General features: G+C 36.4%; 1 protein-coding gene across 1 annotated transcript in view; it reads right to left on the reverse strand.

Annotated features, from left to right (window-relative positions):
* The window catches only part of LOC150088059 (centrosomal protein of 135 kDa-like), a 507,662-nt gene that overhangs the window by 178,864 nt on the left and 305,590 nt on the right, over nucleotides 1-23,208 (reverse strand). The window contains exon 15 of the mRNA XM_090369998.1: nucleotides 6,259-6,410. Coding sequence (XP_090226124.1) covers nucleotides 6,259-6,410 — 152 coding nt within the window. The remainder of the gene's footprint in view (nucleotides 1-6,258; nucleotides 6,411-23,208) is intronic.

Consider the following 23,208-nt stretch of genomic DNA (forward strand, 5'->3'; position numbering starts at 1 on the left):
CTACCATCAGAGGTAAAGGGAAGGGTTTTTGCTTTCGTAAAGGTGACTATGATGGTCTGAGACAGTATTTAAATCTTTAAAATTAATACACATATTCTCCACATATATAAATGCAAAGAAGAGAAGGACAAATCAGATCAGACCATTATGTAATGGACATGGGATAGTATTAGATACCCCAGCTGATGTTGCAGGTGAGCTCAACAGTTACTCTGCATTGATATTTAGAGAGAAATTACAGAGAAATTGATATTACAATGAGGAATTACAATGAGGAATGAAGTTGAAAAATATGTAATTAATGATACTGAAATTATACATGATTATTTAATGAAAAAGCTTTCAAGCCTACAGATGAGTAAGGTGCCCGGGGTTGATAGCATATACCCTATAATTTTAAGGGAAGTGGAAAGTGAGTGCATTGAACCATTAAGGCTAATTGTGAGAGCATCACTGGACTCAGGAGAGATTCCGTTGGATTGGAAAAGGGTCAACACATACAGGCGGTTCTAAGAGTGTAGTGGGAAATTACTGACCAGTCAGTCTAACTTCAGTGGTAGAGAAAATCATGAAGGCAATGATCGAGGGTGGAATTCAGGATCATTTAGATAGAAATGAAATTCTGAAGAATACCCAGCATCCTTTATAAGCTGGAACAGGTTGGAATCACAGGAAAAATCCTTAGATGAATAGCAGGACAGCTTCAGGGCAGGAGGTATAGGGTTGTGATAAATGGTTATTCTTCAGATTGGGTTAATGCAAGAAGTGGAGGTTCCACAATGATCAGTATTGGGACCACTGTTGTTTTTGATTTTCTTAAAGTACATTGATGAAGGGATAGTGGGCATGATGTCTAAATTTGCAAATGATGTAAATATCGGTAGAGTAGTTAATGATCACCACCAAGCAGAGCTTCTTCAGAGTGACCTAGATAGACTTCAGGGATGGTTGGTAAAGTGACAGCTATGCTTTAATTCAGCAAAATGCAAAGTCTTACACCTGGGAAACAGCAACCCCAAAATAACTTATACGCTTAGTGGAGTTGAACTAAAGTCAGTTGTGGAAGAAAAGGACTTGGGAGTTATGATACAATCAGACATGAAGTTCTTCGAGCATTGTAGACAGGCTGCAAGGATGGCCCATTGTATTCTATCAATGATTTATCAAACATTTCTAGTAGAGATAAGGACATCATAATCACATTATAGAAAGCTATTGTTAGACCACACTTGGAATACTTCAAGTGTAGAGACCACACCTAAAAAAAGACATCAAGCTTCTTGAAAGGTCCAAAGATGGGTAACTCACCTGGTGAGATTGGCAAAAGGCATCGATATGAGGAAAGACTTTGAATATATGGGTAATTAATAACTTGGAAACTAGGCACCTTAGAGGAGACTAGACAGAGGTGTTTAAGGTTCTGAGATAAAGTAAAATGAATGAGGATGAAAGTACAAATGATTCTAGAACTAGGAGCCATAAATTCAAGTTAAAGGGGAGCCTAGACTGCAGGAAGTTTTATTTTAGCCAGTGAGTTCTAAATTACTGGAATAAGTTACCTACATTGGTGGTTGAGGCTGACAGTTTGGGGGAAATTCAAAGGTCAACTGGAGGAGGGAAATGCATAGGTTGTCTATTTACTTTTCTTTTATTATTATTATTATTATATTTTATTATTTTATTTTTGGCTGGTGCGGCATAAGTCTTGGGCTTCCTTGCACCATATGGCCATTACTAATACTAATACCTTACCATGAACGAATGCCTTCAGTCTATCAAACAAAAAAAAAAAAAAAAAAAATGAAATCTGATGGGCAAGGTCAAGGTTACAGGATGAGTAAGCGAAGCATTATGTCCCATCCCAGCTGGCAATCTTTGATGGTGTCATCTGTGCTGTGTCGGGTCTTGCATTATCCTAATGAAACCTGGCATTCTGCCAATTCATTTAAGGTTTTTAGTTTTAGCATTTGCAGTAATAGCAGTATCTTTCTTTGTTGATGGTTGTTTCTCTTTCCAAGAAATTGATAAAAATGCTGCCATTTTTATCAATTGATCCCAGTAGAGATGGCCACAAGTTTTCACTCTTTGTTTACAGGTAATGTCAGGTGTTCCCATTTCATGCATTGTCATTTAATTTGTGGGTCATAATGGAAGATCCATGCTTCATTACATATGATGACCCCCTTTAAAGCAGTCAAGACCAATTGCATCAAACCTCTAAAAGATCTTCACAGATCTCTTTTCTTGCAGTCATCATCTCTCGTGTGAGCAGCTTAAGGCATCCACCTAGAACAGATTTTTCTGTACTCCAGTCTGTTGATGATGATCAAAACACTTCTCTTTGATGTTTTTGCGGTGTCCATCACTTGTCTGGTGGTTAAGCACCTGTCATTTTGAATGAGCATGTTAATAAGTTCTTCATTTTCACCGTTTGTGACAGATGTTGGTCTTTCAGCTTTTGGTTTGTCCTCAGTGTTGAACTCACCTTCCCAAAACCATTGGAGCCCCCTCTGGATATTATTTTGATCAACTGTCTAGTCCCCATAGACTGTCTGGAGTTTTCAATTGATAGATATGACCAAATATTCATCCAATTTGAACAGAAACTCCATAACACACCATTGCTAGAAACAGCTGTCACTTTATCCATTCATATCTTCAGATCTAAAAACGCCAGAAAAATGGTATTAGGTGTGTTAACAATTGGTAATACAACAAGAATACATCATAAATTTGCCCTTGTGCATGTTTGAGTAATTTTACATTATTTATCGATCTGCTCTTGTAATTTCTCCAGTAAGTGTCACCCCAACAATGCAATATATGCATTGATACATTTATGTCAGCCATTATACACATGCATACTGTGAGCACCAATTTTGGGAGGGGAAGCAAGACACTAGCTGAAACAAAACTCTGACTGGTAGTTATTCTTTTCTCTCAAAAGATAGGGTATTTGTTTAAATTACAAAATGCCTACAATCAAAAATCCCACATACAAGTGATGTCAGAAAATGTGCTACAGTGGGGAGTCATGGCAAAATTTTTGTGTAGTCATGTATAATAGCCAATAACACAGAGGAAGGGTAATTTATAAATTATTCTATCCCCCTCCCCAAAAAAAGGTGCTAGATTTTTAGAATTCCAGATTTTGAAGTTCAATTGTATTTATACACAATTTTGTGTAATAAATTACAATTATTTGTTCCTATTATTAAATTATAACTTTAAAATTTCCATAGTACAAACACAGCACATAAATATATTTTGCTGACTTGGAATTGCCTTAGTATTAATGATGGCAAATTATGGAAGAAAGCAAACTTATACAGCATCAGGAGGGAAAAAAAAAAAAAAAAAAAATGCTCCTCATATCACCTGTCCACCACCTCTAACAATTTGTCTAGTTCTTTCTTAAATTTATTCAAATAAATTCAAGGAAGAACTACCCATCTCTACAACATCAGATGGAAGTTTGGTCCAACAAGCATTACTCAAATTCACTATCTGAAGGCAAATTTCTGCACATCTATTGTGCAACTAACCTTCCTCAATTTGAATTTATGTACCCCATGTGTGTAGTCCATCAGCAGTTAGCTTGCTTACTCAATCCATTCAAAGCCTTAAACACCTATATCAGATCTCCTTGCAGGTGCCTAGTCTCCAGGTGCTGCAATTTGCAGAACTGAAGCCTATCCTGGTAAGAGCACCCCTTTGTTCCCCCTCAGTGATCTTGTTGCTCTTCTCTGCATCCATCACAACAGATCTAAATCCTTCTGAAAATGTAGCATCTAGACCTGTATGTATGTATGTTCTCAAGATGTGGTCTAACTATTGCCTTATACAAAGGGATAATCACCTCCTTATCCCTACTGGAAAAATTTATTTCTGTATATCATTGACAAAACCACATGAGCTGAGAGGACTTCATATCTGACTGCACAGTTATCCCTAAGTCATTTTCATTCTCCACTACTCTGAGTGTGGTACAGTTGGTACATTAATCTAGGATTACTGCTACCCATATGAAGTGTCTTGCACATCCCACCTCAATTGCCACATCTCAACCCCTCATCTGCCTAATTTTCTAAATTTTCTAAATCTTGTTGCAATAGCATATCCTGATCACTGCCATTAACCACAATATCAAAACCATCATATCATCTACAAACTTAGACACTGAGCCTGATATGCCTTCATCAATATCATTAATAAATATTGAAAACAATAAAGGACCCAGAACTCAACCCTGAGAGAATCCACTAATAACTATTAGCAATTAATGCTATTAGTATTAGCAACAACTATGGCAATAGCTTAAAAGAAAACACAAAACAAAATACATAATGAAAGACAGCATGATATAAAAACATGAAATACAAAATCATGGCCTCTAAAGCATAACAGTCATGTAATGTAATTTTATTGTATATGTTATGATATGCAATTAAAAACACTTACTGTAGTATACAAATAATTTTTGTACTACTTGAATTTTACATGATTAAACATCTATAACTTCTATCATTTGGTAGTTCAATCATAAGCATCAGCTTAGCCTTTTCATGTAACTCCTCCTTTTAATTTTTTTTTTTCTCATTGGAAGTAAGTTCTTAATATACAGTGTTTTCTTGAGGAATGTTTCTATTGCATAGATCAAAAAGAAAAACTGCATTATCTTTACAACTAGTTTGGTGAAAATACCAGTTACACTGAGTACCTTTTAAAATTTGTGTTTTATTAGGATGATGAATTTGAAAGAACAACTAATTCTGCATGGTAAAAATGTTATACTACTCAGCACTTCTAAAAAAAAAAAAAGGTCCTACAGCATCTATAGGAAGCCATTACACTCAACCATCCAAGAAAATGGTGTACAACAGATCTATTGCTACATTGTGACAAATCAAATGAGCAAGTGAATTGGCTCACACTGCCATCACCATGTGCAACAATTTCTAGCCAAGAACAACATGGTATTAATCCAGAGATCCTCAGTCTCCCATATCTAGCTCCTGCAATTTCTTCAATTTAAAAAAGGGAAGGAGGTTTAATGACATTTTGAAGATCTAACAAATATAGAAAGAGGCACTGTAAGAATAAATAAAACATGGATTCCAGAAACACTACCAGCAAAAGAAGTATTACTGGACAAGATGTATTATTTCTCAGAGAAACTATTTTGAAGGAGATTCCATGGAATAACTAGTAAGGTGAAGCTATTTTCTTTCTTTCTTTCCTTTCCTTCCCTTTTTTTTTTTTTATATTAGTCTCTAAACCTTTGGGTAGAACCTCATATCATTGTGCAGACTTCTCCGGTCTGTTAAAATCTCACGCACCTAGGAAGTGTTTTCTTCATATCATATATTGTATCTACCTTCCTCAGTTCCTTCGCGTGCATTTTTTACCAAACCTTCTGTATCAAATTTGTCAGCTGTCTGCTATTAAATGACATGTACTTTTGCAAGCCATATGGATCTCTTTTTTTTTTTTTTTTTTTTTGTGTGCAACTTTCTTTGATTATATTTTGTACACCTCCAAGATGAGATAGAAGCGATCCAAATCTCCATGCACACAAAAGTGCATTTAAATGCACTCTCACTCCAGCACTTAATTAACACTTTGTTATGCTGCTCAAATTGCCATCCCTCTACTGCCAATCTTGTTTGCATGGAAATAACTCAACTATTATTTACAATGGTAGCCTCTATATACAAGCATACAAGGTATGATCAAAATGTTAAGTGAATGATCTTATAGTTCTTGAATGTATAGCAATAACTAAAAGATTTGAGTGGTACTTAAAATGACATCTTCTGATCATGCAACCACACTAATTTTTAACTTTTTTTTATGATCCAGTCGTGACTAATTCTGAAAATGTGATATTCAAAAACTATGAAATACTTTTATTAAAAAAAAAAAAAAAAAAACTTCTAAAAGTTCAAACATTACATTATATACAGTTGGTGTATTTTTGCTCACAACAAAAGCAGAAATAATTGTTTAGGTGGAAATGCATTCAAAATTTTTAAAATCTTGAAAGATTATTAAAATAAAAACTTTCACTTTAAAACACAAAGGTACAGTAGTATTTACTTTAACTATAAATAAATCTCACACTCATATGACTGAATTAAATTTAATAAAATATAGTGCGAATTTTTAATTCCATTATTACGAATTACCCTATTTTTAAGATATAAATGTCTTAAAAATTTATTTGTCTAAAAATAAATCTAACTACTACTAATTAACCTGATATAATCAGTAGTCCTATTAGATTGCAGTGCCTCCTCTTGTGCTTGTGATAGCTGATACTGCAAATTTTTCACTTCTTCTTGAAGAGCAGAAATGGAAGCTTTATGGGAAGCAAGAGTTTCTTGGTAAATGTTGTCTTGCTGCTGTGACTATAAAAGGAAATTATAAAACTATTTTTTTTTTTTGAATCAAGGAAATTATAAAAACTTTTTTTTTTTTTTTTTTTTTTTTGTTATTTGAATAAAGTGTTTAAGAACATACCATACAGTAAGCCCTCACTTTAACAGACCTCAGTTTAATGAATAACAGAATGTTTACTGAACCAGGCATTTCATCCTTGTAGGGCAGAGTAGCACAACTTCCTCAGTCTGATGGTATTTGCCATCAGTTTAAATATTTTCATGATAAAGCAATCAGGAAGACAGGATTTTTTGTCACTTCCACCTTACATCAGCCTGCATAGTGGGTCAGACATCAAAAGGGAGTCATTTGAATCACTAGTGAGGGTACTAATCAGACACTGAATAAGCATTAGTTACTTTACACTGCCACTATATGGCACATTAACATTTCAAGTTCTACTCCACACAATAAGTGCAGTAAAATTGAGTGTTACAACATGTAATGTTTTTTATTTTATGAGGCAACATTTTTTTCACAACATTCTGGCAACTTTAGTGACTATGTATACATATTTAAAGTTTAACACCTAATCTGATTTAGTGGACACATCATATCCCCATATAGTCCATTAAAACAAGTTTTACTCTTTTATCAAAAAGTATTATAACAGTCTACGTCAAAAGTCCAAGATCAGCTTAGTAATTCTTAAATCCATATGTGGTCATTCTACCAATGGCAGACTCACCCTATTAGTAACATTAGATTAAATTTTGGTGGATATTAGATGCAATGATGTGATATCATTCATTGACATAATACAGAACGTTTAAGTTTAGAGGTACATTTAGGCGTGATTCAGGCAATCAGATGATATCCTAGATGAATAACCGAATGCAAGGTTTGCAATAGACTGAAAGGTTGGCAATTATTTTAGTAATTCAAATAACTTATTGTAGTGAGCTGTTATTTAATATTTGTGATGATCCTAGATGATATCCTAGATGAATAACCGAATGCAAGGTTTGCAATAGACTGAAAGGTTGGCAATTATTTTAGTAATTCAAATAACTTATTGTAGTGAGCTGTTATTTAATATTTGTGATGAGGCAAATAAGATCACAAGACATCAGTATATAAGTGTCTACAAAGTACATCTATTCTGTGATTAGCTTGCCTGCTTTGCAAGAATAAAACCATAACCCTCACTTGACAAGTAACTCGGTCAGTGTAGCAAAAATACTAAGGGATATACCATCAACATGACAATTAACCACATACTGACATATATATTCATATCCATATATTCTTAATGACTTAGTAATTTCATTTCAAGAGATCAGCAACCAGCAAATACATTTTATCTCTCACATCCAGTTTTTTATTATCCAGCCATGAATATTGTCTCCTTTCCTTTCCTTTCAACCAGAAACACTTGTAGAATATGGTATTCCACTGAATATATGTGAAATGATATTTTTCTATTTTATATTAAGTTGACTAATTTTTTGATATGTTTACTTGTTGGGTTTTAAATGGAAATATAAATAAATGCTATAAAAAAGTTAGAAACCATTGAAATTTCCAGATTCATTAAGTTTAATAGTAAAATCGCCAATAAATTTCTGTAAATCTTCTTGAGATGGTTAGTATGGCCATTTGAATATCTAAGGTTATTAAATAATGTATCAACCAGACATGTTCAAAACCACTAAGTAGACATTTTTATTTATTGATTTGAAATTACTGTTTTTCTATAACTTTTGATTTAAATTTAGTATAGTATTTTTTTGTGATTTTCTGATTAATTTGGTGCACTTATTCTTTACTCGGTTTTGTAATCGCATAGAAAATTACAGTCGATTTTTGCCGGCATTAAATCGACAGTAGCATTCGAATCTGCCGCCACTATTTTCGTATCGATATAGCAGATACTGGAAGTTTCTGGGTAACTTGGAGCAGTGTAATCAGTATCAGCAGAGGATTATATTATAAATGATAGCACTACTTACATGTTTTAATAATTTAACTTGTCACATAGATCGTAACATATGACAGTAATATTTGTAGAACTTTTAGAACTGGTGATTTAGCATACATAGCAAGTGTGAGAGTTCAAACCATGTGAGTGGTAATAGATAGTTAAATTTATTATCTATTATAACTACTCAGATTTTACAAACATAACATTTTAACTTAATACATATTAGATTTTAAAAACCACTTAGATTTTACAAACAATGTTATAACTTAAACTTGATAGGAGATAAAACTCGATACTGAAAACTGAATATGTATAGATATAGTTTATTTGCATTGGCATATAAGTTTAGTGTTATATTTTTAATTGTATTGAAATTGAATCGAAATCATGCCTCAGACCAGAGAGCAGCAAAGCAAAAGGCTCAAAGTAGTCTGAGTGCTGTGGCTCAGAGGAGAATTGGGGAGGGAGTTGTCCTCTGAATCACAGCCTTTTGAAATGTACTGCTTGTTTGATGTTTGTGGATCTATCGGGAATGGGACATGATATTGCCAAGGGGAATATCTTTGCGTGTGCTCGATGTAAGAAGTGTGAGAAAATTAGGCACCAACTCAGCATTGTCATGGGCCTTTATGAGAGCTTGAAGAACAGGGTAGATGCCCTCAAAGGATTTAAACTAGGGCCCATTGAGTTCTCAGCTGCCCACATCAATGCCAGAGCTTGCACTTGAACATCAGGCAACACAGCGGCAATCCCCAAAGCAGAATGTGCTGGCTGGTCCCACAGGGACTAGTTTTTGTCGGTGACTCTATTGTCAGGGAAACAGGGAATATATTGTGCAAAGAAGATAAGTGGAACAGGACCAGGTTATGTCTACCTGGGGCAAAAGTTGATGATGTTGTAGAGCAGATATGATCTTTTAAGGGCACAAAACGTGATATCATTGTACACACTGGCACCCATGGAATTAAGAGTAGGAGATCGGCAGAATTACTTAACAAGTACAGATCAATGTTGAACAAAAGCTATGAGTTAGGGTTGAATTTAAAAGTGTCTGCAATTCTGCCCAGACATAATTGGAGGGAGTATAGGATGAGAGCATTATCAATCAATTCACCTTGAAGAGATTGTGCAAGGCTCATGAGGTAGAATTTTTCGCAGCATGGTCTGTGCTTGTTAACAGGAGAGACCGCTTCTACAGGGATGGGATACACTTAAATAGAAAGGGTGCAAGAATATTTGCTGATGCTATTGAGGTAGTGATAGGTGGGTCGGAAAGCTGCTAGCTTGGGGGGGGATACATGGACTAATAGATTAACAGTTGCCGCTTGCAGAGGTGAAAGTGCTTCTTGCACTGCTTCTATTTGAATTAGCAGCAGCCTGGAAAACAAGGTGTGGGGGATTTCAGACTGCTGGGAGTCATCGTGGAAAAAGTAAATACATGGGCTGTATTAGAGTAGCTAAAATATAAGAAAAGGTGAATGTATACTTGCATGAACACCAATGTTTCCAATAGATTAGTAAATAAATTTGATGAATTTGGGGTGTTGGTCAAAACATCAAAGGCAGATATTGTTGGGATATCAGAGATGTCATACAGATATAAGGAATGCAGAATTGGAATTTGGGGAGTACAATGTGTACAGAAAAGGATAGACGGGATAGGAAGGGAGGAGGAGATTATCCATTAGTTAAGAAGAACATAAAATCTAAGTGCAGCCAATTCACATGGGTAGACAGTGCAATGCTGAGTCGGTTTGATGTGACATAAGCAGAGGGAAAGCAAAATTGAGAGTAGCAGTGTGTTATAGGCCTAATGACTCTGATGAGCATAATGAACAACTGTACAGAGAAATAGAGTGGGCTAGTAAATCAGATTGTCTTATAATGTGTTGTTGTTGTACTTGGATTTTTCTGGTGCATTGGCTACTTAGGCCATATTGAACCTACCAGTGTAGTTAATACTATTTGTGTTGGAATCTATGGACAAAGTTACAAATGGTTATATAAACCTATTTGTTTCAAGAAAGAGAAAAATTCTGAAGCTTTGGTTTTTCGCCTATGATATGGCCAAGTTTGAAACAAATGTGAATGAAATTAGATGGGAGTTGTTATACAAGGCACATTCAGGTCTGTGGCAGTGCATACACTGTGCTGGGTCATTAACTGATAATAGGAAGAGATGAGTCAGATGAGTGTGGCCTATTCAGGCTCTGGCCAGGACTACCTTTTCTTGTCTGTTTGTACGGAAGCTAGAAACCCATAATTGTGGAAGAGATCCAGAATTTAAAACAAATACACCAACCGTTTAACTGTAGTGGTTTAATACTGAAAACTATAAAATGTACCAAACGATACTGCACTGTAAAATAATATATGCAAAAAACAAACTGATTTACAAAATAAAATGTACGATAAAAATTTTTAAAATATACAATAGAATATAAATAAAATATTTAAAATACAATAAAATACAATAAAATTAAAAGCGATAAAACATTGACTGAAGCTTTCGGGGGCTTCCGCCTCCGAAAGCTTCAGTCAATGTTTTATCGCTTTTAATTTTATTGTATTTTATTGTATTTTAAATATTTTATTTATATTCTATTGTATATTTTAAAAATTTTTATCGTACATTTTATTTTGTAAATCAGTTTGTTTTTTGCATATATTATTTTACAGTGCAGTATCGTTTGGTACATTTTATAGTTTTCAGTATTAAACCACTACAGTTAAACGGTTGGTGTATTTGTTTTAAATTCTGGATATGTATTACTCTCCCAACCTTAGAGGACTTTTTGAAGATATTGTGGAACAGGTTTAATTTCAAGGAATTTATGTATATGCATTTACCACTAAAGTGTCCATCGACCTTTACAGATATTTCTTATATACAGTAATACCCCGAAGTTACGCGATAGGTGGGTCCGACGAAAATCGCGTAAGTCGAATTCGCGTAAGTCGGGGTACAACTTTGCATATAAATACATATAAATTTTGCTTAATTGGGACCAAGGACTAACAAAAACACTAGTTTAGAAGAAAAATATTAATAAAATTGCAGTTCTTTATACATATTAATACAAAATATGTATTAAAAAAACAAATGACTTACGTTAAAAAGTTATTTCGATGTCGATGGCTTCATAAAATCTAACAAATTCGTCTGACAACACAGCGCGTTCTTTTTTTCACGCAGAATTTCTTCGTAGCAAGCTAATAATTTTTTTATTCCTTGCTTTGTAGCTATAACGCGTTCTTCGTTGGAGTCTATGTTTTCTAAAATTTTTAAGCCCTTTACAATTGAGCCCTTTTCAATTTTCAACCTGTCAAATTTGCAATTGTCATGTGCTTTTCGCCGTTGCTTCATTTAGGCCTGTAGCACGTGCAATATCACATGGTCTTTCATTTCGCTCAAAGCGTTTCACAATTTCATATTTTTTTCTCTATCGACAGAGGCGGACTGGCCATAAGCCTTACCGGGGAAACCCCGGTGGGCCAGTGTAATTTTGGCCATAAACCATAGTATGAGGCCACTATAAATTTTCCCGGGTAAGAATTTTTGACCCAGTCCGCATCTGTTTATCGATAATTGCTTTTCTTTTTCTCTCTGAATCTGCAGTGTCTTCACCAGGACGCTTCCTTTTCATTTTTAGGGAATAAAGCACAATTACAAAACGAGGAGGCACGCTTGATACGCATAAACAAAGCTGCGCGCATGTAGCAACTGAATAAACAACACCATAAAGGCAGAGATACACTATTAACACCTCACATTTCTAGGGGTTACTACCATAAAACAATAAAAATCCAGTTGCGTTTCTGCTAGTGGAATCTGTTATAAACTGGTAGTAAACTCGATCTAATTGCATTTGCGATTATACCGATAGCTGGAATTGTGTTGGTTTTTACGTTATTATGGTGAAATTGTGTTTCCCCTTCACTGATATAAAAAACATAAAAGCAGCAAAGTTGAATTTTGTTCATCTTTCGCTCTCATTCTCCGCCGTCGCACCGTATATCGATAACATATGAAAAACGACCTTGAAGACAGTGGGCGGCAGCGTTGCCAAACGAGAAAATCAGGAACCGCGTAACTCCGAGTTCGCGTAAGTCGGGGTAGCGTAAGTCGGGGTATTACTGTATGTATTTTGTAATCATTGATAAGGACAAGAAAATTCATTGGGGCTGTGCTGGATGGATGCTTGGCAGTGTCATCCTCAATTTCATTTCCTGGTATTCCAGTATCACCTGGAATCCAGCAAAAGACAACTCTTTGCCGATGCTCTCCAAGATGAATCAACTCTGTTCTGATGAGCTTTAGTAATGGATGAGCGGATGGGGAAACATGTTGCATGGCTAATAATGTGCTTTTCGAGTCTGTGTATATAATGCTCTTTTGGATTGAGAGATGGAAAATATTTTCCAGAGCAAGCTTTTGGTGTCTAATTCAGTGGTGTAACTACTGCACCTGTTGGAAGTGATTCAGAAATGGTTGTGTCATGGAATACCACTGGTGCACCCATTCTACACTCCGACTTCAATCCATCAATATGTATTTTAGTGAAGTCAGAATATTATTGTGTATGAGAACGTGTAACTGCTGGATGTGAATGTCGGTTTAGGAGTGTTTTCCCCATTGAAGGAAATAACTGTCACAAGACAGCATGATCACAAACCATGGAAGGTCTTGATCTTTAGGATCTTGTAGGAATTTAGGCATTCTGTGTGTTATCAGACCCTCAGTCTAAAACACAGATGGATCCAATATCTTTCTATTTCAGAAGATTTAGGAGAAGTTCGGTTGGTCTGCCTCGCTAAAATCCACTCACGCACACCTTCTTGATGGTAAGCCCTGTTATGTCACTTAGGTGGCAACGAACGTGTAGAATGGTTCTTTTCAAGATGCCTGGTCAGCAGGGAGAGGAAAAGACCAAACCCTCGAGCACATGACAGTAAGATGAAACAAATGGCTCTCAGTTCCCAGCGGCTTTCACTCCCCCTCTTACAGCAACAAGAGGATCAGAGTGGAAGCAGAGGGTGCTAAGAATCTCTGGGTACAACCAGGCTGCCATGCACGGAAACTGAACTTGGCCTGTTACAACGTAAGATCGCTCATTGGTGAAGACAGGATATTAGAGCTGGAAAAGGAATTGGAATATCATCAGTTTGGCTGAAACAAGAAGAAGAAGAAATTAATCACTTATAAGTTTATCAATTGGAAATCTGCTATACACTAATGGAAACAGTGAAAGGAGCGAAGGTGGAGTTGGGTTTCTGGTCCATAAAGATATAAAAAACAACATTTTGGAATTCACAAGTACATCACCAAGGGTGTCAAGACTATTACTCAGGATTTCTAAGGGTAGTATAAGCTAAAGATTATAATGATTTATGCACCAACATCGAGCCATTATGATGAAGAGGTTGAAGAAATGTACACCGAAATTGAGAGTCTTCTAGATGAACAGAAAACTCACTACACTATCATTATGGGGGGACTTCAATGCTAAGGTTGGAAAGAGACAAAGCAGCGCAGAAAGGGGAACAATAGGAAATTTTGGAATTGGTGAAAGAAATAAAAGAGGTGACAGATTTGTGCAGAATTTCGAGGGATGTCAACAATGAACACTTTTCTCAAGAAAAGGGTGAACAGAAAATAGACGTGGAAGGGCCCAAATGGATTAGCAACTAATGAAATTGACTTCATCCTCACTAACAGAAGACATATTGTGAATGATGTTACTATCCTGAATGAATGATGTTACAACAAGGTAAATGTTGGAAGTGATCACAGAATGGTAAGATGCACATTTGATATAGATGTAAGAAAAGAAAGGAAAAAACTGACTCCAGTAAATAATACAAAGGTCTTTGAGATAACAGAAGAGGAGAAAAAGCAGTATGTACTGGAACTTAAGAACAAGTTTGAGTTTCTGCAGACTGCTCAGGACCAAGGTATTGACAAGGAATATTACAACTTTCTGAAGTGATAAAGCCTAAGAAACCTACAGGTAAAAAGAAATTCAAAGAAAAAAAATAGTCAAGAAACACTTGTCATGATGAACTGAAGACAACAAATGAAGAGCAAGAAAAACACTGACAAGAAGAAAATTGAGTATATTGAGTTATGCAAAGCCATTAGAAAGAGACTCAGAGAGGACATAAGATTTAACACAACAAAAGTAGAACAAGCATTAAGGGAAAACAAAGCACTTATATCAGCAGCCATGAGCAGTAATACAGAAAGACAAATGATACTGAAACTGAAGAATAGTGATGGTGTGCTTATAAATAGCAGAGAAGGCATAATTCAAATAGCAGAAGACTACTATAAAGAGTTATACAAGGAGCGAGGGAATGATGCCAACAGTGGGAAAGATGGATCGCAAATTAGTAACACACACAACATACCTGATATCCTTCCTCATGAGGTAGAACGTGTTGTTTGTTATGTTGTTATTTTGGTTTTTAGGAGCATTAGCAACTAAGGCCATATTGCTCCAGGAATATGCGGTGGTCATTCCCTGACCTTTTCGCATCCTCCGTATTTGGTGGTGATGGGCTCGAACCCCGGTCTAATCAAGAAGCGTGTGCTACGCACTGCGGCTCCTTCCCATCTGGCTTCAGAGGCGCCGTAGAACATGTGTTGAAGAAAATGAAGAATCAGAAATCTCCGGGGGAAGATGAAGTTACTGTAGAGTTGTTAAAATTGGGAGGAAGGGACATGACACAAAAACTGACAAGACTCTTCACGAAATGCATTAGAAAAGGTATGACGCCTAAGGAGTGGAATAATGGTCATAGTTTTTCTGCATAAGAAAGGAGATAAATCAGAAATTGGAAATTATAGATCAATTAGTTTGTTATCCTACATCTACAAGTTGTTCACAAGAGTCATTACTAACAGATTTAGAAAGAATACGTGATGAGAATCAACCGAAAGAGCAAGCTGGCTTTAGGACAGGATTCTCAACTATGGATAACCTTCACGTAATATCACAGCTAATGGAGAAAGCAAATGAATATAAAACACTATTATGCCTGGCATTTGTGGATCATGAAAAGGCATTTGACTCCATACAGCATAAGGCAACGGTTCGGGAATTAGAAAGACAAAGCAAAGATACCCCATATATTATGATTTTGAAGAAAATATATGAGAACACTACCTACTTTATTAGACTAGACAAAGACAGTAGCAAATTTAAAATTGAGAAAGGAGTTCGACAAGGAAACACAATATCTCCAAAGCTGTTTACTGCTGCCCTTGAGAAGATTAGACTGGAAGCAGAAAGGAGTCAATGTGAATGGAGAGTACCTAAACCATTTAAGATTTGCAGATGACATTGTGGTCATAAGCCATGATCCCAAAGAATTAGAGGAAAATCTTAATCAATTAGGCAGACAGGGCCGGTTCTGGTAGGTGTGCAGTGCGTGCATGCATGCAGGCAGCCAAATCCCTAGGGCGGCCGATAGTGCACTTTGAAAAATAAAATTAAAATGTAATTTAATATTATTTTAATATAGTGGTCGGCGATTAAATAGCGAATGTGGTTTTGTTAATAAATAATACTGTATTCTCTAAAGGCCTATTCACAATGAAAATTAAACATAAAAATAACATAACAAACATTACCGTAAAATTAAGAAGTCATACCAACATTCACAATGGGAACATAAACATGACCGTAAACATATTTGTTAACTTCGGAAACACAACATGCTTTTGTTTCATACTTCAAAAAATTGATGTTTGCATGATATAGCTGTGCAGTTTATGGTTATAAATAATGCCGAAGCATACGTGTTAGGTGTTTTGCATCAGAAAACTTAGGGACATGACACAATCATGACACAAAAAACCACCATCACCTGTGCTTACACAAGTGTAAGCACAGACGATGGTGGTTTCATCCGTTGAACCAAAGAGGGATTCAACAATGGGACTTCCATAACCTCTACGATTGTGTCTTGTTTTAAACCACGTAAACAAAAGCAAAAAAGCTTGGAGTTTGCAAACTTTCATGTTAACATCTTATGATTAAGTTTAAGGTTACACTTACATAATTCCTTGTGAATGGTTTCATTAAATAACATAAGTACAAGGTTTTATGCTTATTTTCACAGCAAAAAATTCATTACTACCAAGGGAGCATTGATAGGGGCAGCCAAATATCTCTAGCACGCAGGTAACTAACATACAAAAACCAGCCCTGTACACAGAGTCAGTAAGGATTTTAGAATAAAGATGAATATGGCTAAAACAAAAGTAATAATGAACAAGTATGCCACAGAAAGGGATATAATGATTGAAGGAGCAGTAATCGAAAAGATGGAGTCACATACTTATCTAGGACAAGTTATTAGCTGTAATAATGATAAATGGCTGGAAGTCAAGAGAAGAATAAATTTTGGATGGATAGCATTCAGGAAATATAGTCACATACTGAGGAGCAATATCCCAATTTGTCTGAAACGTAAAATAATGAACCAATGTATACTCCCCACCACGACTTATGGAAGTGAAACTTGGGCACTCACCAAAAGAATGGAAAAGAAGCTGAGAACAACACAGCGAAGAATGGAACGAATTATACTGGGAATCAGATTGTTAGAAAGAAGAGAAACACATGGATTAGGCAGCAAACTCAAGTAAAGGACATTATCTTATCAAAACTAAAGAACTAAAATGGTCTTGGGCAAGACAGATAGCTCAAAGACATGATGACATGTGGACTAAGAAAACATGTCCTTATGGGACCCAAGAAGAGCTAAGAGAAACCCCTGGAAGACACAACAATGGCGATGGATGGATGAAATTCATGAGTTTGTGGGTAGTAAATGGATGACCATTGCACTAAACAGAAGGAACTGGAAAGTTGCTGGAGAGGCTTTCATCCTGCAGTGGATTGAAAATGGCTGATGATGGTGTATTCTAATTTTCTGCTAATTCCATTAACCTAATACCTGCAGGTTGAGTTGCCTGTGCTTTGCACTGGAGATGTTCTGAACGCCCCTAGGGTATTCTTAAGGCGAGGTGAATGAGGTGAGATAAAACACTCTCCCTAGCAGAATCGAAGACAGGCACACCATAGTCCAGGCATGATCTGATTATGGATTTTTATAAGTAAAGCAAGCTGTAATGATCTGCTCCCCAGGTTGTTGCTTGATAAGATTCTGAGTATGTTCATCATTTTATGACAAGCAATCAGGAGATGTTCAATGTGCCTTTGATAGTTTAACTTGCTGTCAAAAATTAAGTCTATTAGACAAATACTACTGGTTATCTAAATATAGTTCAGGATCAGGATGCATTTTACATATGGTACAGAAGTGAATGGCAGTAGATTTCTGACTGGATAGCCTGTAATCATTGTGTCATCGAAATCTGGATGCGATTTATTGATATTTGCAATTCTCTCAATGTAGTTCATTTTTTGAGAGTGACAAGAAATTGTGAGTTCATTGTTTTTGGAATCCAAATGTTTTTGGAATCCAAAATCCAGCTCCACTGTTTTTGGAATGAATTCAGTTATGTGATTCATTCTAATTGTGAACAGAGTGGCATTAAGAACACACCCTTGTGGGATTCCTTCCTCTTGGACAAAGTTTTTAGACAGAGATCCCCTATAACGAATTTGGAAGGCTCTTTGTTGTAAGAAATTTTGGATGAAATATGGCAAATTGCCTCTCAATTTATATCCTTCAAGATGCCATGTGGTGTCAAAGGCTTTCTCAATGTCCAGACAGATCATGACAAGATGTTCCTTTTTGATGAAAGCATTTCTGATGTTTGTTTCGGCTTTAACCATGAGGTCTATTGATGATCAATTTTTTCCGGAATCCAAATTGGTTATTGTTAATCATGTTTCGAGACTCTAATTTGTTATTTGGTTTTTAGGAGCATTAGCAACTAAGGCCATATTGCTCCGGCATATGAGGTGGTCATTCCCTGACGTTTCCGCATCCTCCATATTTGGTGGTGATGGGCTTGAACCCCGGTCTAATCAAGAAGTATGTGCTACGCACTGCTGCTCCTTCCCACCTGGCTATGGAGGCGCCTAAGCTAGAGAAAAGAAAATGTTATTAAGAAAATCGTAGGGAAGAGAAAATACATTAGTAGTACTGTATTGTATTGTATTTATCGATGCCATAAGTTTATATCATCTGTTTACAAGATGAATCGTCATCAATATTGTCTTATATGATACAAAACACTGTAGATGTTATACATACTACTAACACTAGACATCAAAAATGAAAAGATGATGTGAAAAAGAAATTCATATTTATTTGAAGAATTGCTACTGGTATATCAATGCATGAATTGTTACAGGTTTAATGATTCATGCATAGATAACAAAGAAGCAGCAATATGATTGCTTTATGGTAGCCTAGTGTAATTGATATGATTACTTCACAGTAGCCAAGCCTATACACTAATGAATGAATCGTTATAAAATTTTTATGGCATACAGTATTACAGTCATATTCATAATACAGTATTGGAAAATTGTTACATTTTTAAAAAAACCACTTACCTGTGATGATAGGCTGATACACAGTTTCTCCAATTATGAGAGAGAGAGAGAGAGGGGCATACTGTACAGTAATGCAATTCTTTGAAAGCAAAGTTATAAAACAGTAAGAAAACTAACACATTATTAATTTTATATTAAATATCACTCCCCTGACTTTTCTCTGCTTCTTGGGAGCAGAGAAAAGTCATGCACTAGCATCAGTAGTGGACCTTCATATGGCTCCCATGGTGTTATTCAAGGTTTATGGTATTGCACTAAACACAATGAAAAATACATGAGAACGGCGAGAGATCACTTTTTACCCCGATGCACAATTTACTGGAGAGACGAACTGCTCATGCAGAGATGATTAGCATCACATGGCATTTTAAGCTGATCTTGCAACACTTGAGCTCACTGCAATAGCAACAGGAGGTGGCTACAAAATTATTACAGCAGTAAAGTATGTACTACAGTTCATTTTATGCAGTTATGATTTAATACTGCTTCTTTACATTTGTGAATGGTGCCATGTATGGTCTAAGTGTTTGTGTGTGAAAATTTTCCAATATATTTATTGAAAAAAATCCACAAATAAGTGGATCCATGCAGTTCAAACCCGTGTTGCTCAAGGGTCAACTGTAATTGCTTTTTTCTGATTACAGGAACTCCCCAACTTTCGTAATACTTGACTTATGCAAATTTGACTTTATGTAATTTTTTGCTGGCCAGTGCACACTGAAAAAAATATGGAAATATATTTTGCATCTGTAGGGATAAATGGAGGTATTGTGAAAATGTCCTAATGTGAACCCAATAACATTTTTTTTTTTTTTTTTTTTTGTAATTCGTTCTCAGTTCTTGGAAGTTAAAAATTTCGCTATATTATTTAAGCTATTTATCTCTCTAAAAGGTTATATTTATAATGAAAATTGCACTACACTTTCAACATTATCATCTGTTCCCATTATAAGAATCAATTTTGAACACCTTTGTGATATTTTTCTAAAGCACGTTTCTGGAGATCACGACCAAAAAACAATTTGCAATTTCCAGTTTATTGGGCTTTTCTCTAAGTGCAATCTATTATAAACAAGTAGTAAACTCAAACTTATTGCATTTGCGATAATCCCGATAATTGGAATTCTGTGGGTTTTTACTTTATGGTATTATGGTGAAATGTGTTCCCCTTCACTGAAATCTTCAATCATATAAAAAACAAATTTTTAGAAACCTATTTATGTGATGTGTATTACAATGATGAAGGGAAAGGGACCAACGGAAAGTGCAACCAGGCAGTGCCAGGCAATGAAACAAAATTGATTTAGAAATGAAGATGAAAATGATTAAGAAGTACGAAGCAGGACAAAGTTTGTCATCTATTGCAAGAGAATTAGGTCTCACTGATTCAACAGTGAATACTATTTTAAAGGAGAGTGTGCATATAAAAGTACATGTCAATGGATCAACACACTTAAGATCAACAGCGATCAAAAAACAGTGTTCAGATGCCCAAAGATGGAACAGCTATTAATAACATGGATGGAAAATCAGATTCAGCAGCAAGTGCCCCTAAGTCCAATGGCCATTCAAGCAAAAGCAAGAAGTATTTATGAATATATTAAAGATAAGTATGGCAAACCCCCAAGTCAAGTTCATAGAAAAACGGATGGTTTAACAGGTTCAAGCTCGTGCTGGTTTCTAAAACATTAAAGTATGCAGTGAAGTCGCCAGTGCCGATTCTGCAGCTGCAGAGAAATTTTGTAATGTGTTGGAAAAAAGTATTGATGAAGGCAGCTATTCAACACAGCAAATTTTTAACGTTGATAAGACTGCTCTGTATTGGAAAAAAAAATGCCAGGTGGAACATACATTGCCGAAAAGGAAAAGACAATGCCAGGTTTCAAGGCTTCAAAAGGTAGGGCCATGCTCTTGCTTGGGGCTAATGCAGCGAGAGATTACAGATTAATACCACTGCTTGTGTAGCATTCTAGAAATCCTCGTGAATTCAAAGGCATCAATAAAAACCACCCTACCCGTGCATTTCTGATCGAACCAGAGAGCATGTATAACAATATGCTCTCTTTGAGGATTGGTTTAAATGCTGCTTTATTCCCAAGGTTGAAAAATATTGTAAACACAACGACTTTCCTTTCAAGATTTTGCTTCTATTAGACAATGCTCCTGGACATCCTACGCATCTAGATGATTTCAATTCAAATGTGAGAGTGATATTTCTACCGTCAAACACGACTTCACTTATCCAACCAATGGATCAGGGTATTATTTTGAATTTAAAAGCATACTATTTACACACAACATTTGCTCAGGCACTGTCTGCAGTAGATGGTGAGAAAAATTTTACGTTAAGAGACTTTTGGAAATCTTACATATTTACTACGCCATCTTAAACATTAATAAGGCCTGAGTGGAAATTACTAAAAGTTGTTTAAATGGTGCATGGAAGAAAATATGCCCACGGGCACGTAAAAGGCTTCAAAGGGTTTGAAAAAGACAAATCATATGAAGAGGTTACAGATAACACAGTAAAGGTTGCAGAGCTACTTCAGTTGGAGGTCACTGCCAAAGATGTGGAGGAGTTAATAGAGGAAGAAGAGAAGGAATTATCTAACAAAGAACTTATTGACTTGCAGGCAGCGATAGTGAAAGAAGAAAATGCTGACGAAGCTCAAGATGAACCAAATGAGGAGCCAAGATGCTTCATCACCAGAGAGATGGCAATGGCATTTTGTGAAATTGCATCAGCAATGGTGAGGGTTGAGAAGATGGATCCTGACAGTGAACAATTCTTAAAAGTTAACAGAAGGTTGAATGATATGCTTGCTTGCTACAAAGAAATCTACGATGAAAAGAAAAAAGCCACTGTCCAGTCATGCATTAATATGTTCTTTCCTATGGCTGAGTGGCCGACCCCTTCTATATCTCCACAGCCCTTAGCCACCGCATCAGTTTACTTATCAGCTGAAGACGTCGATTCTGGCAATGATGCTCGAGAGGTAAAACTTACTGACGTTATGCCTGCCTCCTCTCTTTTTTTGTAATTTTTATAATTTTTAAAATTGCAACCTTTTGCAATTTTTCCTGCGCATGAGATAAAAAATTTAATAAATACAATAAATAATTCTATTCATATGCTCATCGAACATTTCGTTTTTGATTCAATCAATTCAGCAAGCATAATTGCAAGTGCTGCACAAGCATGGGGGAAATTCCTACTTATGTAAAATCCGACTTACGTAGAGTTCCACGAAACACAACCCTTACTTTAATCGGGGAGTGACTGTATATTTGTATATGCAAGTTTTTTTTTTTTTTTTTTTTTTGGACTCTGGTATCTTTAAAGGGAGCCCCACATGAGTTTAGCACCTAGGACAATGAGAAGTGTAAGTATGGTCCTGGGTGAGTACACTGCTATAAAATGAAAATATGCAGCTACTTCTAAGTTATGGAGTGAAACAGAAGGTGTGTAAGGTGTAAGGTGTAAGGTGTATTTAGTGTCAGACGGCACCAGGGGTTTCCCCCATCTCCGTGTTGCTTTCATTGTGGGTGTACCAGTTCACTGGGAAATGCCAGAGATTTAAAAGTGTGTGGGCTTTGTATCTGTGTGATGTCGTGTACCGTTGTTCATCTGGTCGTTTAGCCGCTGGACCCCTGCTGAGGCCCAACGTTGCCCCACCTTCGCCCCGTGGAGGCAGACCAGGAACCCAGTAGTTTTAGTTTCACTCTGGCAGGTCCTGCCACCTAATTTCCTGAGATTTCAGAGGCTAGGACCTTAAAAAAAAAAAAAAAAAAAACGCGCGCGCTCTTTTATATGCACGTATGTACAGACAGAGACATATATCCATCATCGTCGGTTTGATGATCGTTAGGTGAGGGGGATAATGCTTGCATAATAAAGGCCGAAAGAATGGGCGAACGGGAATTTTGACATAATTACGTTTTTGTGTGTGGGACATTCACTAGCATAAAGATAGAGTGGGTGGGAGACTGAAGGCTGGGGGGGTTAAGGCAGAAATATGGGGATGATAGAGTAGGCAACCCCAGAAGTCAGTGAGGCATGCCCATGCCTCACCAGGAGAAAGTAGGGGGCGCCGGGGGGACCGTCCCACCACCGGCGCAGGGGAGGGGGTGGAAAGGCACCAGGCAAGGGAGCCCGGTGAGCTGAAGAACAGATGTTCTTTGGTTATAATGGTAGTGGGTTGTGGGCTGCGGCCATTTGGTTTCTCCTCGTCGTCCTCCTCGTGAACAGTGCCTGTGCATAATCCGAGAAGGCTTGATACTCCTCCTTCGTGTCTAGGAGGT

The sequence above is a fragment of the Mastigoproctus giganteus genome, chromosome 3 (genome assembly GCF_048544385.1).
Source record: "Mastigoproctus giganteus isolate SK-2022 chromosome 3, ASM4854438v1, whole genome shotgun sequence".
NCBI lineage: Eukaryota > Metazoa > Arthropoda > Arachnida > Uropygi > Thelyphonidae > Mastigoproctus > Mastigoproctus giganteus.